This window comes from Musca autumnalis, unplaced genomic scaffold (genome assembly GCF_047663935.1).
Source record: "Musca autumnalis isolate F117 unplaced genomic scaffold, ASM4766393v1 scaffold_5, whole genome shotgun sequence".
Lineage (NCBI taxonomy): Eukaryota > Metazoa > Arthropoda > Insecta > Diptera > Muscidae > Musca > Musca autumnalis.
Window position 1 is genome coordinate 200,231,567 of NW_027412088.1, and position 14,593 is coordinate 200,246,159.

Sequence of the window (14,593 nt, forward strand, 5' to 3'; positions counted from 1 at the left end):
TAAATAAATGGTGTTAATAATGTTATTTTCAGATCGTTTGGTCGAAAGAAGCAGTCTTGGAAATGATTGTTTTGTGGAAAAAACATGAATGCCTCTATAACCCCAAAAACATATTCTACCACAACAAACATGCTAGATATTTATTTTCCTTCAACCAAAATTAAAATTTGCGCAAATTTGCAACTCAACAATAAATGTAAACAAAGACAAAAACATCTGTTTTTATATTTATAGGTTATGTCATACGATAATAACACTTGTAGGTATGAACGCACAAATTGAAAGTTGTATGGATGACGTCAATTTTGACAAACATATGGTCTGTTCCTTTACTTTTAAAAATGGTAACAGTGGCAGAAAATGGCAAAAGTGGTAAACTGCTATCATATAAATTGTATGCTATTAAAAGTTTACAGGTTAAAAATGGTAAGAAATGGTAACCTCAGGCTCGTAAAGGAACAGAGCAATAGAGAATGTCGAATGGGTGAAAGAAATGACAGCTCATATGACATTGATAGATGGTGTAAACAGCCCTTTAAAAAATGTTTTGTCACTTATTTAACAGATGTCATATGGAATTGACAATGTAAATGACTTGTTTTGGTGTAAATACGCCAAAGCCTTAATTTCATGTCGTTTTTATTGTGGAGGTGCTTGTTTGTTTACAGTTTTATTTAATTATTTTAATTTTAAAAATGTTTTATTTTTAAGAATTCGCAAAGTTTTAAGCCCTAAACACATCCCACTTTTGTTTTGAAGTTTCGTGTTGTCCGTCGTTGTCGATTTACGTTGGGCGTTGATAACACATATAAAACATTTGATTACGCCGTCGTCAGCCCTAGCTTTGTTCCTTTACGTTAAAGTTTCTTAAAGTTTCACCACATTAACCATTTTTAACTCGGAAAGTCCCGGTCCACACTAGAGTGATTTCATTGAAAAAATTGCATGAAATTATGCGTATCTAGATCGACCTCCATAGTAAAGTAAAATTGCTGTAGTGGGGATTTCGACTTAATAACACCCAATTTCATGAAATTTTTTAATGAAATTCACGCTAGTATGGACCGGGACAAAGCGTTCCTTAACCCCAAAAAGTAGTAAAACTTGAAGCAAAATTTAGGAGAAAGCATGCCAAAATGGCTTCCTCTTTTACAACTTTCTCCTTAACAAATTTGGTGGTGTAAAAAGTGGAAAGTCTGTCAAACTGCTGATTTGACATTTATTTGACAATTAAGGCAAACGAAAAAAGAAAACAGCGTGCATTGTCAAAGCAAAATAAAAAGAAATAAAATAAGTAAAAATAATAAAAAAAATAAAAAAAATTAAACCAATGATATAAAAATAAAAAACAGTGACATTTATTTTGTTTGTTATTATTTATTAAGCAGGCATGTTTTTTTGACATCGCTCCAAGATCTACTATTTTTCCGTTCCTTTACTTTTGTGCAAAACTTTTTACGTGAGAGCAATTTTGGCAGTTTTCTCTTTTGCTACTATTAGTATTAAAGTAAAGGAACAAAGCTCATATGTTTTATGTAAACAATAACATATGTTCGGCGCTCAACATTTTAATAATTCCTACCCAAATATTATTACATACTTTTCATTATAAAATAAGGGAAAAAAAACAAGAATAACTTCAAAAATGAATCAATAGGTGTGTTCGTTTACTCAATCATTTGTACAAATTTGTACAAGTCCAGTAACTTCTTGTAATCGACTAAGGTCTTTTGCATTGTACTGTAGAGTAAACGAACAACATCCAGTAAAAATTTGTATAAATTTTGAGTAAACGAACACACATAATGGAGGTTTACGCATAATCGAAGTTCGACTTAACCTATTAAATGCGCATTGATTCACAATAATATCGCTGTTCCAGAATCAGCAAGAATCTACAACATTTTACTACGATAACAATTTTTCCTTTAAGTTATCGAAAAAATAGTATATTCTTGCAGTTCTGGAGCAGACCAAATGCATTTGACATTTGTGCTCTGTTCCAGAACCTGCAAGAAGCTACTATTTTTTACTACGATAACATTTTTTCCTTTATGTTATCGGAAAAAATAGTAAAAATTAGTAGATTCTTGCAGTTCTGGAACAGACCAAAATTTTGACATTTTAGATATGTATTTTTTGTTGTAGCAATTCGTCGATACATCTACCATGATTATTGTATACCATGCTTTGTCTGGTAAAGAATCGAAACAATCGATAGTGCCATCGATTTCTTGCCACCTCTAGCACTGTTCTTCAATTTGCTAATTTCCTTTAAAAACACAGTAAATATTTTCCAAAAAACATGGCCGTGCTACCTCCCGATCCCGTTTTCACCTTGCGATGTGCTGAAATGGGTCCCGTCAATTCTTTGTGCTTCCATCGTAATGAGCGTCTACTGGCGGGAACAACAAAAGGCAAAATATTCCTGTGGGACCTTTCGACAAACCGCTCCAGTTTACACTTTGAAATTGGTGGTGGTCATCAGCAACCAATCACTGCCCTACATCATACCGACGATGAACTGCTGATATCACAAGAGAAAGGTGGTACCATTACACTATGGCAAATGACAAATACTGGATATAAACGTCAAATTGTTTTACCTGCGAATTATACCGGCTATTGTCGTTCTGTGTTGTACAACAACAGCAATTGTCAGGATGATCCTTTGTTGTTTTATCCCTGTGATGAAAATACTATTGGTGTTTTGCACACAAGTGATCCAGAGAATTCCGTACAAATGTTAGTACCTGATGAAACACACCTGACCGGCGCCAATAAATTGGGAACATTGAATTGTTTGAAACCTTTTGAACATGCTTCGCAGTTGTTTTGTTTGGCCGGTTATGAGAGTGGTCATTTTTTGACATGGGATCTTAGTTCAGGTATGATTATTGACATTGCCCAACTGGATGCAGATCCGATGGCAGTAGATTATGATCCACATACTAATAGGGGAATTGCTGGTGGTCCAGGTTAGTTACATTCTTTTATTTTGATATGGATAATAAATAATTATTCAATTTTTCTTTTAGGCGATAAAATATCAACATTTTCCTATCAACGAAAAATCATGAGATTTCAACGTTCCTCCGATATTGCCCTCAAAAACCCGGGTCTTAATTGCATACGCATACGCCAGGATAACAAAGTTTTCTGTACAGGTGGTTGGGATGGTCGGGTAAGAATATTCTCATGGAAAAGTCTCAGGCCTTTGGCAGTACTAACAGAACATAAATCAGGTGCCATAATGGATATTGCCTATTCAAGTGGACCGGTGGCAATGTGGAAAGCACCCATAATGGCTGTGGCCGGTATGGATAGTCAAATTTCTCTGTGGAATTTATACAATTGAATGCAATGAATGATGACCTTATAGTGTCTGATAGATACATATGTCTGTCTGTCTGATAGATATGTTATAAACTCGTAAATTATCTATTCTATAGCTTACCTCATTTTAAAATACATATTTTTTTTATTATATAAAAAATAGTTTGTATAGATATATTTTTTGTTGTTGTTAATGTGCTGCACAACTACATACAGCGTAATGTTGCACAAACAATTCAAAAATATATTATATACTGTATGATTGTAATTAATATCCTAAGGATTTTTTATATATTTTTAAGTCGAATGCAAAATAATTGTATTTTTTTATTAAAAACAAAAATAAAATTTTACATTTTTTCCCTTTTTTCTCTCCTGAAAATGTCTGTTAAAAATATAATCAATTATTTGGCTTATTAATGATGCTGTTGGAGGCCAACCCACTTGGCATAAGTGGAGTTGAAATTTATTTATAAATTTCAGAGTCGTTGAATATTGTTCTCGAGGAAATTACCTGCAGCGTTACACCCACAGCTCCACAATATTGAAAGTGGTACTAGGAAATGAGCAAATCCGTCAGCAATTAATATAGAAAATACATTCCCAAAATATATAGGTTTCGACGCAGAAAAAACTAATTCTTAAAGAAGTTTTGGTTTTGTAATTTTTAAAATGGACAAAAATGGACAGTGTATTGTTCCCTTTTAAAACATAAAATGACTAATGATCCAACCATTATAATTTTCTTTGCAAAAAAAACAACAACATTGGCTACGGATTACTGTAAATACATGGACAATTTATTTTGCCTACAATTTTTAAAGAATAAGTGCTGCCTTTTTAATAACATACAAATTAAAATGTCTTCGTATTTTAAACGAGTTTTATTTCTTTTTATTTATTAATTTTGCCATAATTATCTTTTGTAAAACCAATTAACAAATCGAAAGAAAAATAATTATATTGGGATATAGTCTTCCCTTATTCCATCTACAAATCTAATGAGTTAGTATCAAAAAATATGTTTATATAAAATATAATATAAAAATGAAATAAATAGAAAGTAATTATTTTAAAATAAACTAGGATAAATAATTCTTTTTATAAAAAAATATTTTTTGAGCTTAAAAATCTATGGTCTGTTCCAGTACTGCAAGAATCTACTAATTTTTACTATTTTTTACGAAAACACAAAGGAAAAAATGTTATCGTAGTAAAAATTAGTAATTAATTTTTGAATTTAGACATGTCATAATTTATTTTTTCGATAAATTCTCTCATTTGTTAGAGATGGGCCATATTTATTCGTCGTTCAGAGAGTATTTCTACTCGAACAACGTTGAAAAATCGTTTTTCGCTCACCGAATTTTGTATGGGGAAATAAGTAATTTATATAACTATGAATAAATTACTTATTTCCCCATTACTTATTTTCCCGAACAAAGAATAGACAACATGGTAATATAGGTAATTCCATATCTACATTAGGCAATTGTCAGTTTGTAGGTGAGAGATGGCGTTGAAAGGCAAAGGGTTACGGTTACCATATACCTCTCTCTCTAAACTTCCCAAGATATGGGCCTCTGAAGTTCCGAAAATTCCCTGTTACTTCCCGAGATATGGGCCTCCAAAGTTCCACCAAGGCCCTTGTATAAAATGTTGGCAAACCACCGCAGAAAATTATGAAAAAATTACCACAAATAATTATGTTTATACTGATTTCAACGATGTATTATTTTTTTGAAGGGTATGTACACTTCCCGAGATATAGGCCTTCAAAAATATTAAATTTTAAAGAAAATTTTGTTCCCGATCCCGAGATTTGTACCTGTCCATAGGAGAAAGTCTTAAATCCGAAGGCCGGCTATTTAGAGAAAAATATATAATTTGCCAAAATTTTAGACTAGGACCATTGTGGAACTTTGGAGGCCCATATCTCGCGAAGTATACATTTCCGCAACAAAGCAATACATCATTTGAATCGAGACAAAAAGCACTATCTGTGGTAATTTTTTCATAATTTACTTCAGTGGGTCGGTAAAGGAAGTTCCCAGAGCTGAATGAAAACAAACATTTTTTATGACCAATCCGAATCCAGTCCAAACATTCAACTTATGCCAAAATAGAATCTGAAGTTCGCACGTAAACCGCCTCACCTTGCCTTGTTACTGACGCCTCTGATGCCTTTTTACTCAGCCTCTCCACGAATAAATAAAGAAAAATATTGACTTACCCATCGCAACAAAAGAAAAGTATTCATTATAGGTATTTTTGTAATTGTAATGTCCTTTTTTCGTCGATTTCATTGTCATTTCACCAATACAGATTTTATTCACTTAAATTCTACAATTAAACGTTTACAAGGACAAAAACAATAAGAAAGGACATTAATTAAATACTATTTTAGTCATTTTTAACCTTGGAAAAATTAAACAATCTTCGTTTTTCACCAATATTTAAATTGAACGTGCAAAACTGACTCTGTTCACAAGAAAAACTCAAAGTCGCAGAATTAACAAACTGCAAGTTGACGCACGCCGTTGGTTAAGAAACGTCGTGGCTATGTACAATTAAATTACAGGGTTGCCATTACTTTTTGGGGCAAATGAGCTTTGCACTACAACAACCACATGAAAAAAGTGTAAGTGAAGCCAAGTTTTTTGAAAAACAACAATATGGCTGACGCATTATAGTTATGGCCCCGGCACATACGGTCCGTTGTGAGTCGCGTCGCGTGTTAAATACAACAACCACATGAAAAATGTGTAAGTGATGCCAAGTTTGTTCTCGAAATTTTCATGTGGTTGTTGTAACGCGACACTCAACGCACCGTATGCGCCAGGGCCATTAAACATAATTGAACTGTTTTGGGACAACGCGTGTCCCAACGTGTCACTAAACGGACCGTATGTGCCGAGGGCTTTAAGGCCTCTGCACATACGGCGCGTTGAGCGTCGCGTTACAACAACCACATGAAAACTTAAAGAATAAACTTGGCATCAATTACACATTTTTCATATGGTTGTTGTTTTCAACGCGCAACGCGTCTCACAACGGACCGTATGTGCCGCGGCCTTTACTTAGCTGAAGTTACCATTTCTACTAGAGTTGTGCCAAAGGAACTATATGGAACTATATAGTTCACTTCGCAGTTCCAATGGCCCACAATTTTTCTTTGAACAAACTGCGTATACTTAACAGCACACGTTATATTTCATGATGTTACTCATACGTTTTGGAACTAGTACAAGGAACTAGGAACTAGATTACCCAACTCTAATTTCTACCATTTGCTACCATTTTTAAGCAGCAAAGCGTTCCTTTAACCCAAAAAGTGGTAAAACTGGCAGCAATTTTTAAGAGAGTAAGAGAGCACACATGCCTTTCTCTTCTACCACAGGCTACCACACAAATTTCTACAGGTAAAAAATGGTAGAACCGGTTTTTCGACATTTGTTTGACGATTGTTTCACAATGAAGCAATTTTGACAGTTTTCTCTTTTACCACTTTTAGAATTAAAAAGTAAAGGAACAACTTCCTTGTTTAGAATAAATGACGTAGCTATCGTCATTTATTTTTTTATGGTAAGTGACAAAAAATGTTGCCTGTTTTAGCAAATAAATGACGCAACAGCTCTAAAAACTCATTTTTGTGCTAATGTAAAAAGCGTATAATATACAGACCAGTTGATGTCATACATGTGAAAAAAACATATGGTGTAATATAGCCATTAGATGTAATGCCGCATTATAGCCTGTTTATGTATATTTGTGTTCTGCCAAGTTTACACTTGCGCTCCAAAATCCATTGGATTTCACGAAATCCTGAAATACACCCCGGTGTTTACACTTATTTTTTGTTGATTTCAAACATATCACAATGATCAAGGTAGATGCATATGCGCAGCTGATTGAACATGAATTTTCAAAACAAGTTGTTGTAAATTGAATTAAACATCAAAAATATTCGACAATACAGATCTTTACAACTTTATTTAAAAAAATATCGTAAAATTATCTATATATCATATCAATTGTGTATAGTACCAAAAAATAAAAAATAAATAAATAATGATTTTATAGTTGAGACATCATAATAATAAATTTCGATAGATAAAAGTTGTGCTCAGAACCTACAAAATATTAGTACATGCAGTAGTTTTCCCGTTAAGTGCTAAAAATGCGTTCCCGTACTCCGAAATCTAGCAAGACTTGCACTTCTCTTTAAACAAAAATAGCGCCGAATAACACCCTCTTCTCCTGTTTTCAGCCATACAATTTTGGCCTATTAGAAACTAGCAGCAAGCATGTTCATATGTTCATTGGTATCTAATATTATAGCTGATACGTTGATTTTGACATTTCTGCTGGAGTTTTTGCAATGTCTGTCATTTTTCCGTTTCCGTATTTTTTAGGAAATTTGTATGGGGGAGAAATTTTTTACAATTAGATCTATTTTCTAAAAATACCATTAAAAAAGTACGGGAACACAATGAAAAATAGCATTGTAACAAAGTTATTTAATAGTTTTTCACATTGTTTACAAATTTTGATACTAAAATTTGTTGTTTCAGCAATTCGCACATCTACCTTGTTTATTGTGATACGTGAAAAGTGTTGCAACTTTTGGTACTTTTTTAGGCAAAAGCAAGGTTGTATATCATGTGTACTGTGATTTCGATGTTGATTTCGCTGAAATCACGAAATGAGATGATTTCAGCGAAATCATGATAAATTTTGCATGATTCCGCGCGAAATCACGAAACGCCTTCGAAATCACGAAAAGACGCCGAATGTAAATAAAACATTCCTTTACATGGCTGAGATTACCATTTTAAGCGTTCCATACCCCAAAGAGTAGTAAAAATGAAAGCAATTTTTAAGAGCGAAAAAAATTACCTTTCCTTTTACCGCAGTCTATACCCTAGATAGATGGCAGAATTAATTTGCATTAAAAATTCCTTAATTTGAATTAGTTTTTTGTATGATAAATGACAAAAAATGTTGCCTGTTTTAGCAAATAAACAAGTAAGAAAAGCGTTAAGTTCGGTCGGGCCGAACTTTTTATACCCTCCACCACAAATTTCAGCCATTTCGGTGGATTAATGTGGCCACAACCTTCAAAATACCGAAATTCGGAAGGTACCGTTCTATGGGGGCTATATGATGGCGTGGACCTATACCTATACAAATTTCTGGGGGAAAGTTTTATACGCCTAAAGAAGACTAAATACCAAATTTCAGCCATCTCGGTGTGATAATGAGGATAAGACGTTCAAAATAACGAAAATCGGGAGATATTGTATTATGGGGGCTATATCAACACGTGGACCTATATAAATGTTTTATGGTAGAAATGTTTCTTAGCCTCTGGAAACACAAAATACAAAGTTACAACCGATTCTTTGGTTAAATGGGTCTAATACATTCAAAATATATTAAAATGACGCGTACTTTATAAGGGGCCTTATGTGGGGCCTATATCAAAACGTGGACCTATATAACCCAACTTTAGTAGGAATGTTTTCTGGCCTCTGAAGACACAATATACCAAATTACAACCAATTCTGTGGTCAAATGGGTCTAATACATTCAAAATATATTAAAATGACGCGTACTTTATATGGGGTCTTATATGGGGGCTATACCAAAACGTGGACCTATATAACCCAGCTTTGGTAGGAATATTTTTTGGCCTCTGGAGACACAAAGTACCAAATTACAACCAATTCGGTGGTAAAATGGGCCAAATATCTTAAAAATTCCTTAAAACAACGACGCGTCACGCGTCATTTTGTATGGGGGCTATACGAAAGCGTGGACCTACATAGCCCGCTTTCAATACCAAAAGTCCTACGTAAATATAACATATTTTCCCAAAATTTCATCAACCTACGTCAATCCGTTCGGACGCTAGAGTGATTTCCACAGACGGACAGACGGACGGACATGGCTATATCGATGTAGAATTGCACGCTGATCAAGAATATATATACTTTGTGGGGTCTACAATGAATATTTCGAGTAGTTACAAACGTAGTGACAAACTTAATATACCCCCATCCTATGGTGGAGGGTATAATGACGCAACAGCTCTAAAGGTGTGAACAGAATGAAATACGCCGTTTTTTTCACGCTGAGTTTCATGTAAAAGATTAAAGGTCAAGTACTGCCTAATTCAAATACTGCCTAATTCATTTGAATTAGTACTTGACTTTTAGTCTTTTACATGAAACCGAGCGTGATAAAGCGGCGTATTTCATTGTGTTTCTACCTTAAAACCTCATTTTTGTGCTAATGTAAAAAGCATATAATATACAGACCAGCTGATGTCATACATGTGAAAAAACATATGGTGTAATATAGCCATTAGATGTAATGCCGCATTATAGCCTGTTTATGTATATTTGTGTTCCTTTACATGGCTGAGATTACCATTTTAAGCGTTCCATACCCCAAAGAGTAGTAAAAATGAAAGCAATTTTTAAGAGCGAAAAAAATGACCTTTCCTTTTACCGCAGTCTATACCCTAGATAGATGGCAGAGTTAATTTGCATTAAAAATTCCTTAATTTGAATTAGTTTTTTGTATGATAAATGACAAAAAATGTTGCCTGTTTTAGCAAATAAATGACGCAACAGCTCTAAAGGTGTGAACAGAATGAAATACGCCGTTTTTTTCACGCTGAGTTTCATGTAAAAGATTAAAGGTCAAGTACTGCCTAATTCAAATACTGCCTAATTCATTTGAATTAGTACTTGACTTTTAGTCTTTTACATGAAACCGAGCGTGATAAAGCGGCGTATTTCATTGTGTTTCTACCTTAAAACCTCATTTTTGTGCTAATGTAAAAAGCATATAATATACAGACCAGCTGATGTCATACATGTGAAAAAACATATGGTGTAATATAGCCATTAGATGTAATGCCACTTTATAGCCTGTTTATGTATATTTGTGTTCCTTTACATTTTAAGCGTTTCATACCCAAAAGAGTAGTTAAAGTGTGTACGTGTGTTGTGTGATTGTGTGATTGTGTGCGTGTGTATGTGTTATTGGTGCGTGTGTATATGTAAACAAATGACGCAAAAAGCAAATGTAAATAAACTTCATTTATTTCTAGGATTTCGTAAAATGAAATCATATGGCCTGTTCCCATACTTTATAAAGTGGTAAAAGTCGTAAAAGTTGTAAAAGTCGTAAACGATTTTCATATAAATTTTGTGTACGGGAACGCAAAATGTGTAAAAGTGGTAAAAATTGTAAAAACTTTTTAGTTCTGGAACAGAGCTATATAATGGGCTAATCTAAAAAGGCTTTTAGCAAAGTGACAACATACAGGTAAAAAGCATATGGTGTAATATAACCATAACATGTATTATAGAACATACGTCATTTAAAGGGCTGTTTACACCATCTATCAATGTCATATGAGCTGTTATTTCTTTCACCCATTCGACATTCTCTATGTTTGTCAAAATTGACGTCATCCATACAACTTTCAATTTGTGCGTTCATACCTACAAGTGTTATTTTCGTATGACATAACCTATAAATATAAAAACAGCCGTTTTTGTCATTGTTTACATTTATTGTTGAGTTACAAATTTGCGCAAATTTTTAATTTTGGTTGAAGGAAAATGAATATCTAGCATGTTTGTTGTGGTGGAATAGGTTTTTGGGGTTATAGAGGCATTCATTTTTTGCCACAAAGCAATAATTTCCAACACTGCCCCTTTCGACCAATCGATCTGAAAATAACATTATAAACACCCTTTATTTACTTTTTTATATATTTAAATATACATAACTTTCCATTTTCTTTTTTAAAAGATTTTGTTTTTCAATTTTTTTTTTGGGAATGCCAGAAAACAGCTGGTAAATTTATGTTTACATACGAGAATGCCGTATCAAATAGAGCGCTCCCTAAATGAAAAATTTACATATGAGTTGCCAAATCATTTTGATAGATGCAAATTTTCATAGTGGTCACACTATGTGTACAACATTCGCAGGTAGAAAATTTGACATCTCATACGACATTGATAGATGGTGTAAACAACCCTTAAGTTGCCAATTCGATAGAATATTTGTCAAATAATTGACGTAAATTCCTAAAACACCTGTTTTAAATGCAAGTATAAACTACGTATTAGACACAAAAACAATTTAGCTTTGTTAATTTACTTTTGATTGATTTTAAGTCTGAAGTGTTATCCCCAATGGCTTAAACTTCATCATTACTTTCTCTATTACAGAGACTAATGTTTTTCAAAACGAACTGACAGTGTTGCAACATTTTACTGATCGCTACCAATATCATGATTTCATCCCGGCGAAGGGAATCATCAATTGGCTTCTCAGTTTTTGAAATGAATTTCATTAAAAAATTTCATGAAATTAGGTGTTCTTAAATCGAATTCCCCATTACAGCAATTTTATGATTTTACGCTACTATGGACGTCGATCTAGAGGCGCATAATTTCATATCAAAATTTCCGTGAAATTACTGTAGTGTGGCCCGGGAAAAAGAAACACCAAAATCAGTATATTTTGCAACATGTCAGCACGTATCAACTACGAAATCATCGAATTCTGTGAGTTGAAAAGAACATCAACACAGTGGCCTGTGAGGTTGTTGTTGTTCTCATGGTACAAATACACAGGTAGCCGCATCAGCAATTGTTGGTAACATAAGATGTCAAAATTTGACTTCAATTCAATGCACTTGACATATTGTGTTACCATCAGCTGGCATGATAATGCTACCTGTATTATTGTACCATGGTTGTTCTTTACTTTTTTATGGTAAAAGCATGATACAATAAGAAGGTAGCAGCAACTGCCGTTTTTGGTAACATAAGATGTCAAAATTTGACATAAATTCAATGCAATTGACACATTATGTTACCATCAGCTGGGCTGATAATGCTACCTTCTTATTGTATCATGGATAAAAGTGGTAAAAGAGAAAACTGTCAAAATTGATCTCTCATGAACATTTTTACCAGAAAAGTAAAGGAACGAAAAAATGCTGGATCTGGTAGCAATGCCAAAAAGAAACATAACAATTCAAATTTCTTCATTTATTTCACCGTTTTTAATTTTGTTTTGTTAGCGTTCGCCTTTTTCTTCTGTTTTTCGTTCATTTTTTTCTTCATTGTGAAATAATCGTCAAACAAATGTCGAAAACCAGTTCTACCAGAAATTTGTCTGGTAGCCTGTGGTAGAAGAGAAAGGCATTCGCGCTCTCTCTTCTCTCTCACTCTATTAAAAATTGCTGCCAGTTTTACCACTTTTTGGGGTTAAGGAACGCTTTGCAGGTTAAAAATGGTAACCTCAGGTAAGTAAAGGAACACAGCTTTTATTTTCCTTTTATAGCTCATTTAGACTAGCCATAAATCCTCGACTGGATTTAATAAATCCAGTACAAATCTCATTGCATTTAGATATACATTTTGGAGGATTAAAATGGCAGTCAGCTGATTTTTGTTTATAGCACAATTACCAAGGTAGATGCATCAGCCCATCTGAACGAATTCGAAACGTCAAAAGTTTTTTTTTAAATTGAATTCGTCTCAAAAAACATACGTCAAATTACAAATTTATTGTTTAATACTGAAAATGTTAGCACATTATGCTACTAATGCTAACAAAAGAGCAAATAAAGAATTATTTTATCGCAGTTTGCCCATTTAAAATAAATAAACGAATTATTTTATCGTTTAGACATCGTAAATATTAGTCTTGGTTGATTAAAATCAAGTTTGTACATCAAAACAAATTTAATTTTTCCGCCTTGTTTACAAATTTTTACATTTTAAATTATTTTTAGTGTAGCAATTCACCGATGCATCTACCTTGTTTCTTGTGCCTGCTTGCAACTTTTTGTATTTTCTAGCAACATGTTGCAAAAGACAGGGTTGTATACGAGGATTTATGCCAGATTTAAAACAAATCCACTCAATAGGAGGATTTATTTTTGTATGGAAAATCTGGTAGATTTCGGCTGGATTTAGCAAATAAAACCTGATAATGGGCTAAATCCGGCTAATGGTGTCATATCTAAATGGCATATTATATTTGCCCCAAAAAGTAAGTCCCGGTTCACACTAGTATGAATTTCATTAAAAATTTCATGAAATTAGGAATTCTTAGCTCGAATTCCCCACTACAGCATTTTTATGATTTTAGCCTACTATGGAACTCGGTCTAGAGACGCATAATTTCGTGTCAAAATTTCAGTGAAATCACTGTAGTGTGGCTCGGAACAAAGTAGGTAATTTAAGCTGTGTTCCTTTACTAACCTGAGGTTACCATTTTTACCGTTTTTAACCTGCAAAGCGTTCGTTAACCCCAAAAAGTGGTAAAACTGGCAGCAATTTTTAAGAGAGTGAGAGAGGAGAGAGTACCTATGCCTTTCTCTTCTACCACAGGCTACCCGACAAATTTTTGCAGGTAAAAAATGGTAGAACTGTGGCTCAATTCTGTTTCTATGAAAATGTGAAATGAAAACATTTATAAAGTCCCGGTCCAAACTACAGTAATTTCACTGAAATTTTGATATGAAATTATGCGTCTCTAGATCGACGTCCATAGTAGAGTTAAAACGTAAATTTACTGCAGTGGGGAGTTCAATTTAAGAACACCTAATTTCATGAAATGTTTTAATGAAATTCACGCTAGTGTAGACCGGGACAAAGGAAAAAAACTGTCAAATGAAAAAAATTATAAAGGAAATATTTTTCATTTCAAATTTTCATAGAACAAGAATCCAGCCCCTGATTTTTCGACTTTTGTTTGACGATTATTTCACAACGAAGAAAAAAATGGACGTAAAACAGAAGAAAAAGTCAAATGCTGACAAAACTAAATTAAAAACTGTGAAATAAAATACGAAAATTGATTTTTTTATGTTTCTTTTTGACATTGCAACCAGACCTACCATTTTTCCGTTCTTCTTCTTTTATTCTTTTATCAGAAGCAAGCAAGGCAACCAGGCGAGGCAGCTTATGTACGTAGGCCTTAAGCCGGCCATCAGACCATCTGCTTTTTCATATGTATGTTGTCACTTTGGGTATACTAATATACAGAACAGCTGATTCATACATGTGAAAAAGCAGATGGTCTGATGGCGGCATAATGGCTTTATTACATATGCTTTTTCACATGTATGACATCAGCTGGTCTGTATAGCTGTGTTCCTTTACGTGCAAGAATTTTCCAGTTTTACCACTTTTTACTCGAAAAGCGTTCC

At 33.6% G+C, this 14,593-nt stretch overlaps 2 protein-coding genes across 2 annotated transcripts in view; one reads left to right on the plus strand and one right to left on the minus strand.

Moving 5' to 3' along the window:
- The window catches only part of LOC141387156 (transmembrane protein 186), a 126,021-nt gene that overhangs the window by 64,856 nt on the left and 46,572 nt on the right, over positions 1 to 14,593 (minus strand). The window lies entirely within an intron of this gene.
- On the plus strand, positions 2,013 to 3,718 carry LOC141404990 (guanine nucleotide-binding protein subunit beta-like protein 1). Its single transcript, XM_073988883.1, has 2 exons — positions 2,013 to 2,978; positions 3,039 to 3,718. The coding sequence occupies exons 1-2, from the start codon at positions 2,306 to 2,308 to the stop codon at positions 3,356 to 3,358; spliced, it is 993 nt and encodes a 330-aa protein (XP_073844984.1). The 5' UTR covers positions 2,013 to 2,305; the 3' UTR covers positions 3,359 to 3,718.